The 16,725-nt window shown below is 35.4% G+C and overlaps 1 protein-coding gene across 3 annotated transcripts in view; it reads left to right on the forward strand.

Annotated features, from left to right (window-relative positions):
• The window catches only part of UBQLN1 (ubiquilin 1), a 44,034-nt gene that overhangs the window by 16,311 nt on the left and 10,998 nt on the right, over positions 1-16,725 (forward strand). For all 3 annotated transcript variants that reach the window (XM_024560002.3, XM_024560003.3, XM_024560004.3), the window contains exons 2-6: positions 5,852-6,003; positions 8,047-8,162; positions 10,219-10,481; positions 10,950-11,108; positions 11,276-11,510. In XM_024560002.3, the coding sequence (XP_024415770.1) occupies positions 5,852-6,003; positions 8,047-8,162; positions 10,219-10,481; positions 10,950-11,108; positions 11,276-11,510 (925 nt within the window). The remainder of the gene's footprint in view (positions 1-5,851; positions 6,004-8,046; positions 8,163-10,218; positions 10,482-10,949; positions 11,109-11,275; positions 11,511-16,725) is intronic.

The raw sequence follows: 16,725 nt of genomic DNA on the forward strand, positions 1-16,725 counted from the left end.
TGATATTTAGATTTATTCTGTCTTTTTTTTGTGTGTGGTTAGATGTTTTTTGTCTCACTTAAGAACTTTTTCTAATTGAATTAACGCTTTCTTGATTTATCTTTTTGGTATTCTTTAATTGCATGTGGTCAGAGTACATACACAGTAAGATTTTAACTTTTTGAAATATGTTGATTTACTTTATGATTTAATTTTGTAAGTGTACTTAAAAAGAATGCTTATTTTATAGTTGTTAGGTGCAGTTTTCTATACATACCAGTTAAGTTTTTTTGTTAAGTTGTCCAAATCTTTTGTGTCCAAATCTTTTGTATCCTTGCTATTTTGCCTGTTTAATCTATCAGTTACTGAGGTAAACATGTTAAACTCTTACTGTACTTGAGGATTTGCCTGTTTTTCTCTGTAGTTGTATTTATTGTTTAGTTTTCCATGCAAAGGACTGTAAACCTACTTGTGCCCCACCCTGTATTTGTAAGGTGTGTAATCCCTTCTGTTGTTTATGATACTGTTAATTTATGTCTTGTTTTTTCTTGTTCAACCTAGGTCAAGGTTTATCAATTCTAAAAGATTTTTCTCTATTTTTTCTGTTTTGTTGATTTCTGCTCTTACTTTTATTAATTTCTGTTTGGGTTTCATTTTCTCTTTTCTGATTTCAAAAGGTTGAAATTTAGATCACTGATTTGTGAACTTACTTTTTAAATACAAGCCTTTAATGCTATACATTTCCTAGGCATGTATCTGTATCACACAAATTTTGAGTATTGTGGCTTTATTTTTGTTCTGAAAATATTTTCTGATTTCTCCCCAAGACTTTCTCTTTGACCCATGAATTATTTAGAAGTAGTTGTTTAATTTGGGGATTTTCCAGGTATCTTTTTGTTACTGATTTTGTTATTGCCAGAGAATACTCATATGATTTCAGGTAGTTTAAATTTCTGAGTTTTATGACCCAGTTTATAGTCTGTCTTGGTGAGTGTGTTCCATGTGTACTTGAAAAGCTTTGTTTTCATTTACAGGATTCCCTCTGCTTTTTCTCCCTTAGTAATTTATTTGTTGAGGACACTTTTTATTGCTTTTGTATAGATGTCACTTAATATCTGCCTTTAGTGCCTACATTTTAAAAAAATTGTTAGACCTTGAGCAGATAATGATTCTTAAGCTTTAGTGTGTGTCAGAATCACTTGTGGCTTGTTAAAAATCTATGGCTTGTTAAACCATAGATTGCTGGACCCCATTTCCAGAGTTTTCAATTTGTTTGGTCTAGGATGGGGACTGTAAATCTGCATTTCTACCACGTTAACCTGGTACTGGTGAATGTTAGTCATCTGAGGACAACATTTTGAGAAGTACAGTTTTAGGACAGAGTTTTTCAACCTTGTCATTAATATTTTGAGTTGGGTAATTGTTGTCGGGGCTGTCCTGTGTGTTTTAGGATATTTACCAACATCTCTGGTCTGTACCCACCAGATGTCAGTGGTACTCCTTCCTTTGGTGACAAGGAGAAATGTCCTCAGACATTGCTAAATGCTCCCCACCCCTATCGGGAACCACTGCTCTAGAGTGACTAATTGGGAAAAACTTACATCCATCTTTTCAAGTTCTTTTCTATAGGCTGGTTATATTGTTGGGACACTGTGTGTTACAGTATTCCTGTCTGGATGTTGAAGGCTCAGCTGCCAGAATTCTGCTTGGCATGGGATAAAGGGGGCAAGGCTCAGCATCTAGTGCGTCTTTGTTTACTTCTGTTTTTGTTATTTTCTTTGGCTCGCAATATGCTTGGCATGTTCTTTAGTCCAGAGACCCTCTCTTTCCTTTCCACAGAGGAAAAAAAAATTCTAATCTTTTTGTTGGGTTTGTGGAGGGGTCGTTGCTTGCTTAGTATGCAATGAGGATGCACTTTCTTCCTAGACTTTGCAAATAATCCTTATTTTAGTTAAGCAGTTCTCATCCCCTTACCCTCTACCTTCAGCCTCTGGTGGTACCAATACCGAGTCTTATGGGAATTATACAGATTTGGGGGATTAAACTATGTTGTAGCTTTCTTCGTTGCCAGTTTTAGGATTCAGTTCACTTGGGTCTGCTAAATTTATTGATCATGTGTCTATTTCATGTCTAACTTCAAAATTTTGTTCCAGTTGAGACCAAAAGTTCTTAATTTGTTCTGTTGTCTGAGTTTCTGCCTTAAGTTTTTTTGGGCAAATCATATGTCTATAAGAATCTTGTATATAGAATATATAAAAATTTTTATAATTCAATAGTAAGAAAATAACCCAATTAAAAAATGGGCAAAAGGTCTGTATAAACACTTCTCAAAAGAAGATATGCAAATAGAAACATGTTTAACATCATCAACTATCAGGGGGTTGCACATTAAAACCAGTTCATACCCACTCAGATAGATATAATAAAAATGTCAAATAATAACAAGTATTGGTGATGATGTTGAGAGATTGGAACCTTCATACACTGCTAGTGGGAATGTATACTGGTGAAGACACTTAGGGTAACACTCTGGTGGTTCTTGACATGGTTAAATCAAGAGTTATCGTATGACCCAGTAACTTCATATCTGTGTATATACCCAAATGAAAACATTTGTCCATGTAAAAACTTGTACATGAATGTTTATAGCAGCATTATTTATAGTAGTCCAAAGGTCTAAACAACCCAAATGTCCATCTACTGATGAATGCATAAATAAAATGTTGTATATACATGTAATAGAATATTATTTGGCCATAAAAAGTAATGGTATATTGATACATACTACAATGTGGATGAACCTTAAAAGTACTATGTGAAGTGAAAGAAGCCAGCACAAAACCTGCTTATCATATGATTGCAATTATGTGAAATGACCAGACTAGGCAAATGTATAGAGACAAAGTAGATTTGTAGTGTGTCTCATGGCTGAAGTGATGTGGGTGGGGAAAGGGAGGTGATAGCTAATAGGTACTGGTTTCTTTTTGAGAAGATGAAAATGTTCTAAAATTGACTGGTGGTTGATAGTTGCACATATTGTACATCTACCAAAAATCATTGAATTATATACCCAAAGCGGGCAATTTGTATGGCATGTAAGTTATATCTCCATAAAGCTAAAAAAAATCCTTTACTATTGTTTTAGTGGAGGTTTGAAAGGATATGAGTAGATATATGTCTCAATCTAATATCTTACCTTCAGATCCTAAAATATGCTAAAATGACATATAACTGTATGTTAGACAGTTAAATCACTTATTTTGGAATGACATGAAGGATATCAAGGATTCTGGAAAAGATTTCTTGGTTTAATGTTAAGAAACATCTAGATTATTCTCATTTTACATAGGAATAAGAATACAGGGTCTGGCACAGATAACGTCCCCCTTTTATTACAAAATCATAAGCATATAATTCTATAACATAATATCATACTCAAGCACACATATGATATTTTAGGTGAAATGTTCAAATTAAAACTATAAATTATTACATACATATTATTACTCTACCAACCATGCTTAAGCAGGCGTTACTTCTGCCGGACCCTGTATAGTTAATCTGGGTACATTGGCGCCTGAAATCAACCTAGGTTTTAATCCTACCAGTAGTTTATTACTTGTGTCACTATGAGAAAAGAGGGACATATTGAACCTGCCTTTGTTTCTGTATCTGAAATAGGATTAAAAACCATCTGCCTCACTGAGTTATTGAGAATTAAGAGAGCTGGCATACTACTACTATTTATTGACTACCACCTGTGTACTTGACACTTGCATTTTATGTAGTTTCTCATTCAGTTTTTACAAAACCATGTGTTCTGCCTCTCATTACATTATTTCTAATAGCTACCAAAGGGAGAAATAAGATGTCTAATAATAGGAAAATGGTTAATTTGTGGATTGACCTATCTATCTATATAGAATATTATACAAATGATTTTCTACAGAGATTTGTAGTTACTTGGAAATTGCTTATCTTAGATAAAAGGATTGTATATCATGATTTCAAGTAAAGGAAGAAGAGTTCAGTTGGAAAAGCTCCTGAATATTTACTGCAGTATAATTTTGCATTATCTTTATAATTAAAAAAAACTTAGTTGTTTACATTGAGTGTTATAACTTGATTCTGGAAAATTTTATTCATACACAAAGGTAAAGTGTGATGAAATTTCATGCATCTCTCATTTTCAACAGTGATTGACATATGGCCTATTTTGTCTTTTTTTATGTTCCTCTACACCTCCCCCTTCCCACCTCTGCAAGATTTTATAAAATCTCAGATACCATTTAATGTCTTTCTACTTACTGTGACAGCCAAAAATATCCCCTTATATTTTCAAAATACCCTCTTGATGATAGTGCCATCATCTGTGGAAGACCCACCTCTCTAGGGCATGGGGTAGAGAGGTTTAAGGTGTGATTTCTTTTCTGAAATTGGACTGGTTCCCTGAAGTAGTCTGTTAATGTATATTCCTTGGCCCACCTTGGGGGTTTCCTGATTTGGACAGAGGAGTAAAGCCTAAGCATACAAGTGCTTTTTGATAAAGGTTTGAGAGAAACACTGATCTAGAATAGAATAAATAAGTTTTTCTCTATAGTATGATCTCTTGTCTGGTTTTGCGTGTTATTCTCTGAAGCTTTTCTTCAGATATTCCTGGCTGCTTCCTCTTTCTTCAGTTCTCACTGGTAAAGTTTTCTCTGTCTTTTGTGCTTCCTCTGTACTTTGTGGTTTACTTGACTGACTTTCATTGGACTTTATTTTAGGGAAAGTTTTTGCTTTATATTTTTGCATCTACATAATACTGTTTGCTAATAAATGTTGAATGAAAGAGATGAGGAGGAAAGTCAGTATAATAGGACAATAGGCCAAGACTATATATTCAACAGTATACTTTATATCAGTGCCAACATACAGTATGTATGTTTGTAGCTGTGTTTATATACACAAACACATGCATACACACACTAAACATATATATTCAACTAAAAAGGAGTAGGGCCACAGATGGAAATTGAAGGAATAGCTTATTGTAAACTTAGTAAGAGATTTATGTATAAGTTGAATGCTTTCAATACTACTTATATAAAAAGGATATTGCAAAGAAATGAATTCTTACAGCTTAGCAGAAGATTGAATATTGGATTTGTACACTTATAATAAAACCTTTGCATTAAGATGAGTGAAGTAGTACTATTCATTTCCCCACTAAGATCAAGATACTGACACAGAAAAGATACATCTTTATGTTGTTTGAATTGTTGCAATATCTGTAGAAGGGGCCGCTTTGAAGTATTAGGTTGTCCAAAAAGTCCATTTAGTTTTTTCTATAAAATAAAACACACTTTCATTTTTTACCAAATAACTTTATTGATTTGGATATCTTGAGTATGTTGGCTAAGTGTCGATTGTTCTCCATGTCTCAATTTGATCACTATCAACTTCATCTGGCTTACTTGACCATGCAGCATCATCCAGCACAAAACTTTGCAAACCACTTTTGACATGCTTGATTAGTCACAGCACCTTCCCCACACACTGCACAAATCTTTTGTGCTTCAGGTGCTTTTTTACCTTTCTTGAGATAGTAAAGCATAATACGCTGAAAATGTGTATTTTCTTTCATCTTCAATATTAAAATGGCTACACAAAAATTTACCAATTTAATAAGTATTTTAAAATGTATGCTGATATGACATCTGTCACAATACAATCTTAACAAAATTGTTTCAAACGAAGTAAAAGACAAGTGCTACTAGAGCCATCTTACGGGGAAAAAATCAAACTTTTTGGCTAACCCAATATTTCTTCTAGGAACTAGATGAGATGATACTATGCAAATACCTGTAATACATATCTTTATCTTATTTAGTTCAAGGAAGAAATCTCTAAGCGGTTCAAATCACATATTGACCAACTTGTGTTGATATTTGCTGGAAAAATTTTAAAAGATCAAGATACTTTGAGTCAGCATGGAATTCACGATGGACTTACTGTTCACCTTGTCATCAAAACACAAAACAGGTATGTTTTTAAAAGATAGATAGCTTTAAACCATAAGTACTTTAAAAATGAAAGTCTTGACTTTAAAAGGCTTTCTCTGTCAGCCCTGACCAGGTGGCTCAGTTGGTTGGAGCGTGGTCTTGTACACCAAAAGGTTGTGGGTTCGATCTCTGGTTGGGGCACATGTGGGAATCAGCCAATCAGTGTTTCTTTCTCTAAAATCAATAAACATATCGTTGGGTGAAGTTTTTTTTTTAAGGGCTTCTTTGTCATTAATTTTTTTTAAATTAGAATACTCACTTTATTGTGGTGGTCTAGACCTGAATTTGCAGTAGCTCCAAGGTATGCCTGTACTGAATCAGAATCTTCAGTGCAGGGGCCTGGAATCTGTATTTCTCTGTCATTAATATTTAAGTGGATTAAAATTTCACGTTTAAAATAAAACAGTGTAATTCAGTAATGTTAATGCTTACACATTTGATACTTTGTAAGATTCATTCATATTGAGTCATCGTATCTAAATTATTTTAATTACAGAACAAACATTAATATGTTTTTAGATATGTGTTTTGTTTTAGGGAGATTTTTGGACAACATCAGGGATAACACATTTTCTTGGCAAACCACAAACCTCTTTCATTAAATCTAAGGCACCCTCAATTTTAAAGAGGCACCTTTATGTATCACTAAGGAAAAATACTGCCAATTAAGTTGATATATTTTTTTCACTTAAAATGTGTAGTTTATACTTAATGAAAAAGCTCCTTTAGACTTACTTGGATATGGTATTTCTCATATTATTCTTGTGCAGACATACAAAGAAAATATACATGACATAAATCAGTACTTCACATTGGTCTAAATCTTTTGAGTCGTCTTTTTTTTTTTTTTTTTTAATCCTCACCCAAGGAAAAGGAAGTAGGGGTGGGGAGAGAGAGAAAGAGAGAGAGAGCTCATTGATTAGTTGCCTCCCATGCCTGTCCCAACCGGGAATCAAAACCACAACCTTTTGGTGTATGGGATAGCACTAACCAACTGAGGCACCTGGCCAGGGCTTGGGTCACCTTTTGACTCAGTTATCTGTATCCATATTTTTCCACATGGGATAAAGATCTGTACTCTCATTATGGAGTTGGTGCAGCATTTCTCCAGGAATTTCTTTCAAGCCATTGACACTCATTCTGCAAATTTTTATGCTTGTTTTCCTGAACAGCAGATACTGTTTGTTCACTGTATGAAATCCATTCTTTCTGTTCCTGTGCTTTTCCGTATACACAGTAACTTCATTTTAGTACCAATTAATGGTGTAATCTTTTTGAAGACACTTTAAAAACTACCCATTGGGAAAAAAAAAATACAACATGGGTAGTACAACAGTTTATTCAGTCACTCAGTTGAAGTCATGTAGAGCTTTGTATGTGCAGGCATGACAACTGTTTGTCAGCAATTATAAGGCAGATCCTGATTTCAAAGAAGTTAAAATTAAAAAATGTGTACCTTACAATCAATGAAAGAAGAAGTGAGTGAGATTCAGAGCTCTTAACTGGTATCAGATGTGAGGGGTTTCCAATAAAATTTTTTTACTTAATATTAAGTAATCAGTTATTGTTTGTGTTCAATCTTTTGGAGGAAATCTCTATTTTTTACTTTTAACAATTTCAAGAGTCTGGGCAAGACTGCCCCCCCCCCCCCCCCAAGAACTTAGAAGGAGGTAGATAAAAAGTTGCTTATATAGTGAGCAACTTATGAGCTGTATGGGTGTGATAGGTGATTGATTCTTTTCTGTGAGGTGGGCTATTTTATATAATCAGTATGATTGAAAGCAATGTAATATTTATGTATATTATACTTGAGGAGGGGCAATTGAAGTGTAGTTTGGTCTTTGTAAAGTTTTACTATGTTTCTTTATATTGTTTTCCTACTACTTAGTTCCCTGGGGGTATTTAATTTATGAAAATTTGAGTTGGTTTGAAAACTTACACTTTATTCTGGATATCAGAATTTCAGAGGTTATTTTAGAAATAGTTCCACTGTTCACTGCATGATTTAATTATTTTTCCCTAGGTCTCAGGATCATTCAGCCCAGCAAACAAATACTAGTGGAAGCAATGTTACCACATCTTCAGCTCCTAATAGTAACTCCACATCTGGTTCTGCCACTAGCAACCCTTTTGGTTTAGGTAAGTGTCTAGTGATTTTTAAAGGGATTGGGAAAAAAAAATTCCTTTCTTCCTAGGGTAGTTTTTATAAAATGACAAAATTAAACATGAAGTCACTTTAACAAAAACAATAAAAACTTCTGTAGCTTCTGTTATTGTTGTAGGTATTAAAGAAGTAGTTGGGAATACAAAGATACTTGGTTAGCTTACACTTACATTTAGTTAAATGGTCAATAAGTGGCACATTTCTTTTTAATAATGAAAGAGGTAGTACATGTATGTATACCTGATCTGACCACCACATAATTGAATCTAAGGAAGATTAGCTAATTGTTGGTCATATGCTAAGACCTTGAATATAATTTTCTGACTTATAAAACAAAGAGATCAGAACACATCAGTGACTTTTCTAACTGTCCCAAACACAGAAAAAGGACAGGGCCTGGGAGCAAGCCCAGTGGTTAAGGATCTTCTGCACTAGTTTTATATACTGAGGTTCTATGGAAGGTTTTGCTGGGGAAAAAAGCATTCTGAAGCTAACAGTAGTTGAACTAGATAGATGTATGGCTTAGTTCTTTCAGTTCTTAAGGTGTATGTGGAATGTTTAGTGAGCACTGCTATCTGCCATTCTAGTCACATTGAACTTTTTGCTGTTTTAAGAATACATCAATACTTATATTTATTTCTATACTTTTTGTATGTAATGTTTGCTGTGCCTAGTATTAAATGTTCTCCCAATATTCTCCACTTCTTCTTGCCAACTTAATTCATTCTCCAAACTCATTAAGTGCCATCTTGTGGGAAAGCAGTCATCCCATTTAGGGTAGATATTCCCATAATATCCTGTGACTATCTCTGTTGAAGTACTTATTCTGCATTTGTTTTTCTTGTTAGTCTTTCCCACTAGAGTAAGTTCTAAGGGTAGTTCTTGTGTCTTTGTTACCTTTTTCCCAACATGTAGCATAGTCCCTGATATATATAAAAAGTGCTCAATAAGTGAGGAATGAATGCATTTGGTTGGTTATGTAATTTTTACAAAGTTAACATGTTATGGTAAGCACTCATCATCCTCTTGAATCTGTCGTTTCTCCACGATTTCATTCCGTTGTATATCCTGCCCTTTTCTCTCCTGGATTGGCAGTGGCTTTGCTCTATCCAGAGTTTATAGGTGAATTGCTAAACTTAAATTAGCCTTCTGCAAAGAGGTTGTTAGAAGTATATTTCTTCCTTTAGCTGGCATATTTTAGGGTGTTTCTCTGACACCAGCCAATTTTCCAATTCCACATGGGTGTCCAGTAGTTCAGTTCTGATATTACCTACCTGGAGCTAGTGTTAGATCGTGCAACTTAACGGCCTCAGTCCCCAAGACTGCTCCGATTTCAGATAACATTCCAACTCCCAGACTACCTCCACTTCTGACCAGGTTTGGTAATTTGCTAGAATGGCTCACAAAACTCAGAAAGACACTTTACTTACATTTACCACTTTATTATAAAGGACACAACTCAGAATTAGACAAATGGAAAAGAAGCACAGGGCAAGGTATAGGGGTTGAGGGAGAATACAGAGCTTCCATGCCCTCTCTGTGCATGCCATCCTGATAGCATCTAGGTGTCTTCACCCACTGGAGGCTTTGCTCTCTAAATCTCATTGCTCAAGAGTTTTTACAGAGCTCACGGTCTGGCCCCTTCTCTTCTTGAGGTTGATGGCGGTAAGAATTTTTCAGCTTCATTATAATCTTTAGGAACCAATGTTGAATAATACATGTGGTCCATTGTTGACCAAAACGTCAGTTATGTGGCATGTGACTATATTTTTGCATTTGAGATACATATTTGATGGTTTTATTACTTAAATCTAAATCAGATTGAGTATATTTTTGACTAATTTCAATTATAGAAATTAAACATGTAATTTTGAAAGTAATTAGAATTCTATTTTTGCTTTAAAGTGGTTTTCTTTAATGGATTATTGATTCCATTAATATTTTTGCATCTTCATTTTTTAGCACAGTCTTGTTAATAGTAAAATTTCTGACTTTTTTTTATGTGTGTCCTGTTTTCCTTTATCCTCTTAGGTGGCCTTGGAGGACTTGCAGGTCTGAGTAGCTTGGGTTTGAATAGTACCAACTTCTCTGAACTACAAAGCCAGATGCAGCGGCAGCTTATGTCCAATCCTGAGATGATGGTCCAGATCATGGAAAATCCCTTTGTCCAAAGCATGCTTTCAAATCCTGATCTGATGAGGCAGTTAATTATGGCCAATCCACAAATGCAGCAGTTGATACAGAGAAATCCGGAAATTAGTCATATGCTGAATAATCCAGATATTATGAGACAAGTATGTGGAATGTTCTTGTAGTCCATTTAACTAGAATATATTTACTTTATCGTTTTTTTATGCCTAAAGAGCTTGTCCTATAAGTATGGCTGAGCTAAAAAAGGAAACCCTAATCTCTGTTCAGTAAAACTCAACAATGCACTAATTTGGACTCTTTGAACTTTGAATTTTCTGCTGTTTTAAAGATCTTTGTAAAGTTATTTTTCAGATTTCAGAAATAAGAGTCCAGTTCAGGAGATGGGCATTCACTTAAAACAGAATGCTGCTTTCTTTAATTATTTGAATGTTAGCTTGCTTTTTGAGACAAAACCCAAGAGCAATTATTTAAAATAATTTTGTGATTTTAATAATGAAGACTGATAATTCACAGAATTAGAGAACTTCATAAAATTAGGCAGTTAGTAGCTGAAGTAATTCATGTGTGTTTTGGTGTTTTGTTTTGTTTTGTTTTAATGGAAATTTTCTTAGACATTAGAACTTGCCAGGAACCCAGCGATGATGCAGGAAATGATGAGAAACCAGGACCGAGCCTTGAGTAACCTGGAAAGCATTCCAGGGGGATACAATGCATTACGGCGCATGTACACGGATATTCAGGAACCAATGCTGAGTGCTGCACAAGAACAGGTGATAATACTGGCTCTGAGGCTCAGGCTAAGGGGTGGCCCCTGTTTTAACAAAAATATGTGTGTGTGAAACCTTTATGTGGGGAATGTGATTTTCATTAAAAAGTTGTGCATCTGTTACTTGAAACAAAAACTTACTCTTTATGATTTTTGTGTCTTTTATTACAGTTTGGTGGTAACCCATTTGCTTCCTTAGTGAGCAGTACATCCTCAGGTGAAGGTAGTCAGCCTTCGCGTACAGAAAATAGAGATCCATTACCCAATCCGTGGGCTCCACCGGCTCCCCAGAGTCCATCAGTTTCCAGTAGCACCACCAATGCTGTAGGGGGCACTGGTGGTGGTACTCCCAGCAGCACTGCTGGTCAGAGTTCCACTGCACCAAATTTGGGGCCTGGAGTAGGAGGTATGTTCATAATAACTCACACTTCTTTGTTGTCCTCACTTGTTTGAATAATGAAAACTTATTAATGCTGTTATTCTTTGTGCTTTTATTGGTGTATGACAAGTAGTTTTATGTATTACCTTTTCATGTTGTAAGCTATTTTTTAATTTAAAAATTTTTAAAATTAATTTTGTTTTATTTGTTTCAGAGAGGGGGAAAGGGTGGGAGAAAGAGAGGGAGAGAAACATGGATGTGGGAGAGAAACATCAATCAGTTGCCTCTTACACATGTCTGACCAGGGACCAAACCCACAACCCAGGCATGTGCCCTGACTGGGACTCAAACCTGAGACCTTTCAGTTTGCAGAACAGTGCCACTTTGGCCAGGGCCAGGTTTTTTTTTATTTTATAGAAAGCTTTAAATATGTAATGATTAGTTGTGTTCATTGTAGTAGAGAAGGTTACTGAGAATTTCCAGAGGCCCTTTTGTGTTAGCATTCTCATAAGGATGGCTTGGGAGAAGTAGGTAGCTGGTTTCATTTCAGTATTAGGAAAACTGAAGTGCATGGGAGTTAAGTTATTTGTGTACCACTAGAGCACATGTTTCCTGGCTTTAGTCCTGTTTTGTGTTCTAGATTAGTAGATTCTCAAACTTTAGTCTTGAGACCAGCATTAAACTAGCTGCATTACAGCACCCTCCAGGTTTGTTAAAAATCAGATTCCCAGATCCTAACCTCTGATCTCATGGATCAGAATCTTTCACAGTGGGGTTAAGGTCTGTGTGTGTATAAAATTGCGAGAGTCTGACGTATAAACAGGTTAGGAATTTACTTTTGATCATTTTTTTTTTTTTTTTGTAGACTAGACTCAATAAATGGATGTCCGTTTCTCAGATACTTACATAGTAAGATTAGGTCCAACATTGGTAGCCAGAGTGATGATTTTAGTCCTAATGCTTGGCATGTAAATGAGAAGAAATGAAAGCATGCAGTCAATTCCCTAAGGTGAGAGGTACTGGCTATATTTTAAAAGATGCCTGTATCTTGCCAGAGGAAATGCAAAGATGAGATGCTGGATGAAGAATTTTTAAAAATTCATTACTGAGAGAAAAAATCAGAATAGGGAGACTGATTGGTGGTTGCATTGCTATATATTCTTTTGTAGAATACAGTGGATAACATGAGCTTTCTGAATACAATATAGTTTTCATAAAAATTGACATAATAACCATTTTTTAAAATTGAGGTATAATTGACATAACATTAGTTTCAGGTGTGCAGTGTAATGATTTGATAGCTGTATATTTCAAAATGTATTGCTACAATAAATCTGAGGGTCATCATTCTGTTCTGTATTTTACCTGCTGCTTATTTGATTTTCTAAAAAAGATTTTATTTATTTAATTTTAGAGAGGGAAAGGGAGGGAGAAAAGAGGGAAACATCAGTGTATGGTTGCCTCTTGCACGCCCCCTACTGGGGGGACGTTGGCCCGCAACTCAGGCATGCGCCCTGACTCAGTATTGAACCAATGACCCTTTGGTTCGCAGGCGAGCACTCAATCCACTGAGCCACACCTGCCAGGCAACTCTTATTAACAGTCTTTTCAAAAAGAGATGCTATATTAATATTTTAAAGGTTGTAGAGCCAATAAGAACTGTGATTTAATCAAACTTTCTGATAGGTAAATTGCTTTTTGTATTTTAGCATGGTTTTCTATAGTAACAACTTAAAAAAAATTTTTTTAAAAAACTCCTCACCTGAGGTTATTTTTATTGATACTTTTGGCGTGGGGAGAGAAACCTCTATATGAAAGAAACATTGATGTGAGAAATACCTATCTATTGCCTCCTGGATGAGCCTTGACTGTAAATTGAACCTACAACCTTTTTGGTATATAGGAAGACACTACAACCAACCAAGCCAGTCAGCCAGGGTTACAATAAACTTTTGTCTAACCAACAAAAAATTAGTTCTGTGACTTGACTGAGATTTTAAAAAAATTAGCAGATTGATACTCTATTTAAAGCAGGTGTCAGGAAACTTTTCCTGTAAAGGACCTCTTTGCAGGTCAAGAGGAAAATCAAGAATACTACAGTACATTAGGGGACAAAACAAGTTTTTGCATGTTTTTTAATGATGGGATTAAAAATGTGATAATTGTGTATACTATTTTTTCATACATATTTACATGTGGTTGGAATGGAATTTTTTTTTTCAGGGATGATGTTTTTGCTTACTTGACATTCACACAATTCCCTGTTGTCAAAATCAGTTGCCACTCTGGCCGGTGTAGCGCAGTTGGTTGGACATTGCTCTACAAAGCGAAAGTTGCTGATTGAATTTTTGGTCAGGGCTCATACCTGGGCTGCCGGTTGAGTCCCCAATAGGAGTGCCTACAATTCAAAAAAATCATTTGCAAATGTTCATTGATTAATACAGATACATACTGTATATTGCCTTGTGTAATGTGCTGCTACGCTTTGGTGCACATTATACACAGGGTTATTATAGCCATGGTATGTAATCATTATACTCATGTATAATGCACACCTTTATTTTCCTCTCAAAAATTTGGTCATAAAGTGCATGTTATACAGGGCAAAATATGGGTAATGTGATTTTACTTATTTCATTCAAATATAGTCGTTTGGTATGGCAGAGGATTGGTTTTAGGACTCTGGATACCAAAATCTGTAGATGCTCAAGTCCCTTATATAAAATGGTCTATTATTTGCATATAGGGTGTGCCTGCACATCACTTCTGTCACGTTGATTCAGCATAGTGCTTGGCATGTGACAAATTTAAGTTTTGCTTTCAGAAACTTTCTGGGATTTTTTTTTCCTGAATGTTTTCAATTTCTGGTTGGTTGAATCTGCACATGCAAAACTCTTGGCTACAGAGGGCTGACTACTTATTCCAGAAACGTATGATTTTAATAGCATATTCATCAGTTGGAAAACATTAATAGGATTCTATTAGATTCTTCTTTGCTTTTATCATGTCATGTGAGATTAATCACTTCCAATTGAAGGTTAGGTGGTAGGCCTCAGTTATAGGTAAATGAATTTTGAAATGGTGAAAGTTTTCTTTGCACTTGTGCTGAGGTCCAAAAAAGGCTGCTGGAATGGCAGTATGAGCTCAAAAATACATCTGTTGCAAGTTTGTGGGAATGGAGTCCTTCTTGTTTTAGCTTTTGACAGTACAAGAACATGTAAAGCAGCTTGACATTGCTTGTGATACAGACATTTTTGGTTGTTGAAATGACTTTACCACAGTATGAGTTTCTCATGTAAATTTTTTTTTGCCTTGTAATTTGGGTTGAATTAGTTGAGAAACATTACCAAGTCTTTAGTAAAAGGTGATTTCCAGAGTCATTTAGTCTTTCATATCAGTGGATGGGTGGTTCAAAAGAATTTCAGTCTTAGCCCTAAGCTACCCCCCCCCCCCCCAAAAAAAAATTGCAGTCAAACTTTGCTGAGCCACCAAGCTGCTGTGTGGTTGAGTAAGTCACGATATATTTCTCACAGAAAGTCATGAAATTGACTATGGTTTAGTTCACAAAAGTGAATGATGTCTATCATTGATACTCCTACTGGTTGAATGACATGAGTTCAAAATAATTTTTAGAGCACCTTCTAATGAATAAGACAGTAAGTAACCTTAGTCTTTGAATATATTGTACAAGGGGGGAACCCCCTCCCCCCAAAAAACCTGGAATTATCTCATCGTTGTAAGAAGCTGCTTTTGGCTTCAGTGAAATTTTTTTGAAGGCTCTTTCTACACATTTGCCTATTTCATAATGGGTGATTTATGAGTGTACCTGCCTACACAGTGTCTGGTGTTCAGTTTTTGACCAAAAACAGCATGACCCCCATGCCCCACCTTCCGTATTCACACGATCTCACCCCAAGTGACTTTTTTTTTGTTTCCCTGCATGAAAAAAGTCCTCAAAGGGCAATGTTTTGCTGATGTGGAAGAAGTGAAACAAAAACGGCAGAAGCACTAAAAGGCATCAAAACCGATGAGTTCAAAAACTGTTTTGAACAATGGAAAAACACATCTCAATAGGTGTATTGCATCAAATAGAGAGTACTTTGAAGGGGACTGAAGTTATAAGAATAAATGCACAATTTTTAAAAAATTACAGGATTTTTTGGGGGGGGTCCCCTTGTATTTTTATAAGCTTTGTATATTTGTCCAACTAATCCTTTTACTCCTCCACATTCTTTTATCATGGTCAGATGTAGCACATTTTAGCAGATTCTACTTAAGGTTGTGCTGAACTAGTATTTTCTCAATTTTGAAATAGTTTACCTGTAGTTATTCCATGCAGACTGTTTATAGAGACTAATTTTTTAGTCCCTTCAAACTTGGTATTTACCCCTGAAGTTAAACGGGAACTGAGTAGTATTAGTAACATCTATCAGCTCATTAAGAACCAAGGAATACCACTCAAAATAATTTACATTTTTTTAAAATTAATTTTTAAAATTTTAATATATTTTATTGATTGTACTATTACAGTTGTCCCAATATTTTTCTCCCCTTTATTCCCCTCTGCCCTATATCCCCCCTCCTACCAGCATTATCCCAACTTAATTCATGTCCATGGGTCATACATATAAGTTCTTCGGCTTCTCCATATCCCATACTATTCTTAACCTCCTCCTGTGTATTTTGTACCTGCCATTTATGGTTCTTATTCCCTGTACCTTTTCCCTCACCCTATTCCCAACCCCTCCCCACTGATAACCCACCATATGATCTCTATTTCTGTGATTCTGTTCCTGTTCTAGTTGTTTGCTTAGTTTGTTTTTGTGTTTTTAGGTTCCATTGTTGATTGTTGTGAATTTCTTGTCATCTTACTGTTTGTGTTTTTGGTCTTTCTCTTAGATAAGTCGCTTTAACATTTCATATAAGGGCTTGGTGATGATGAACTCCTTTAACTTGACCTTATCTGGGAAGCACTTTATCTGCCCTTCCATTCTAAATGATAGCTTTGCTGGAGAGAGTAATCTTGGATGTAGGTCCTTGCCTTTCATGACTTCAGATACTCCTTTCCAGCCCCTTCTTGCCTGCAAAGTTTCTTTTGAGAAATCAGCTGACAGTCTTATGGGAACTCCTTTGTAGGTAACTCTCCCTTTTCTTTTGCTACTTTTAAGATTCTCTACCTATCCTTAATCTTGGGTAACTTAATTATGATGTACCTTGGTGTGTGCTTCCTTGGGTCCAAGTT

The sequence above is a fragment of the Desmodus rotundus genome, chromosome 1 (genome assembly GCF_022682495.2).
Source record: "Desmodus rotundus isolate HL8 chromosome 1, HLdesRot8A.1, whole genome shotgun sequence".
Classification (NCBI taxonomy): Eukaryota; Metazoa; Chordata; class Mammalia; order Chiroptera; family Phyllostomidae; genus Desmodus; species Desmodus rotundus.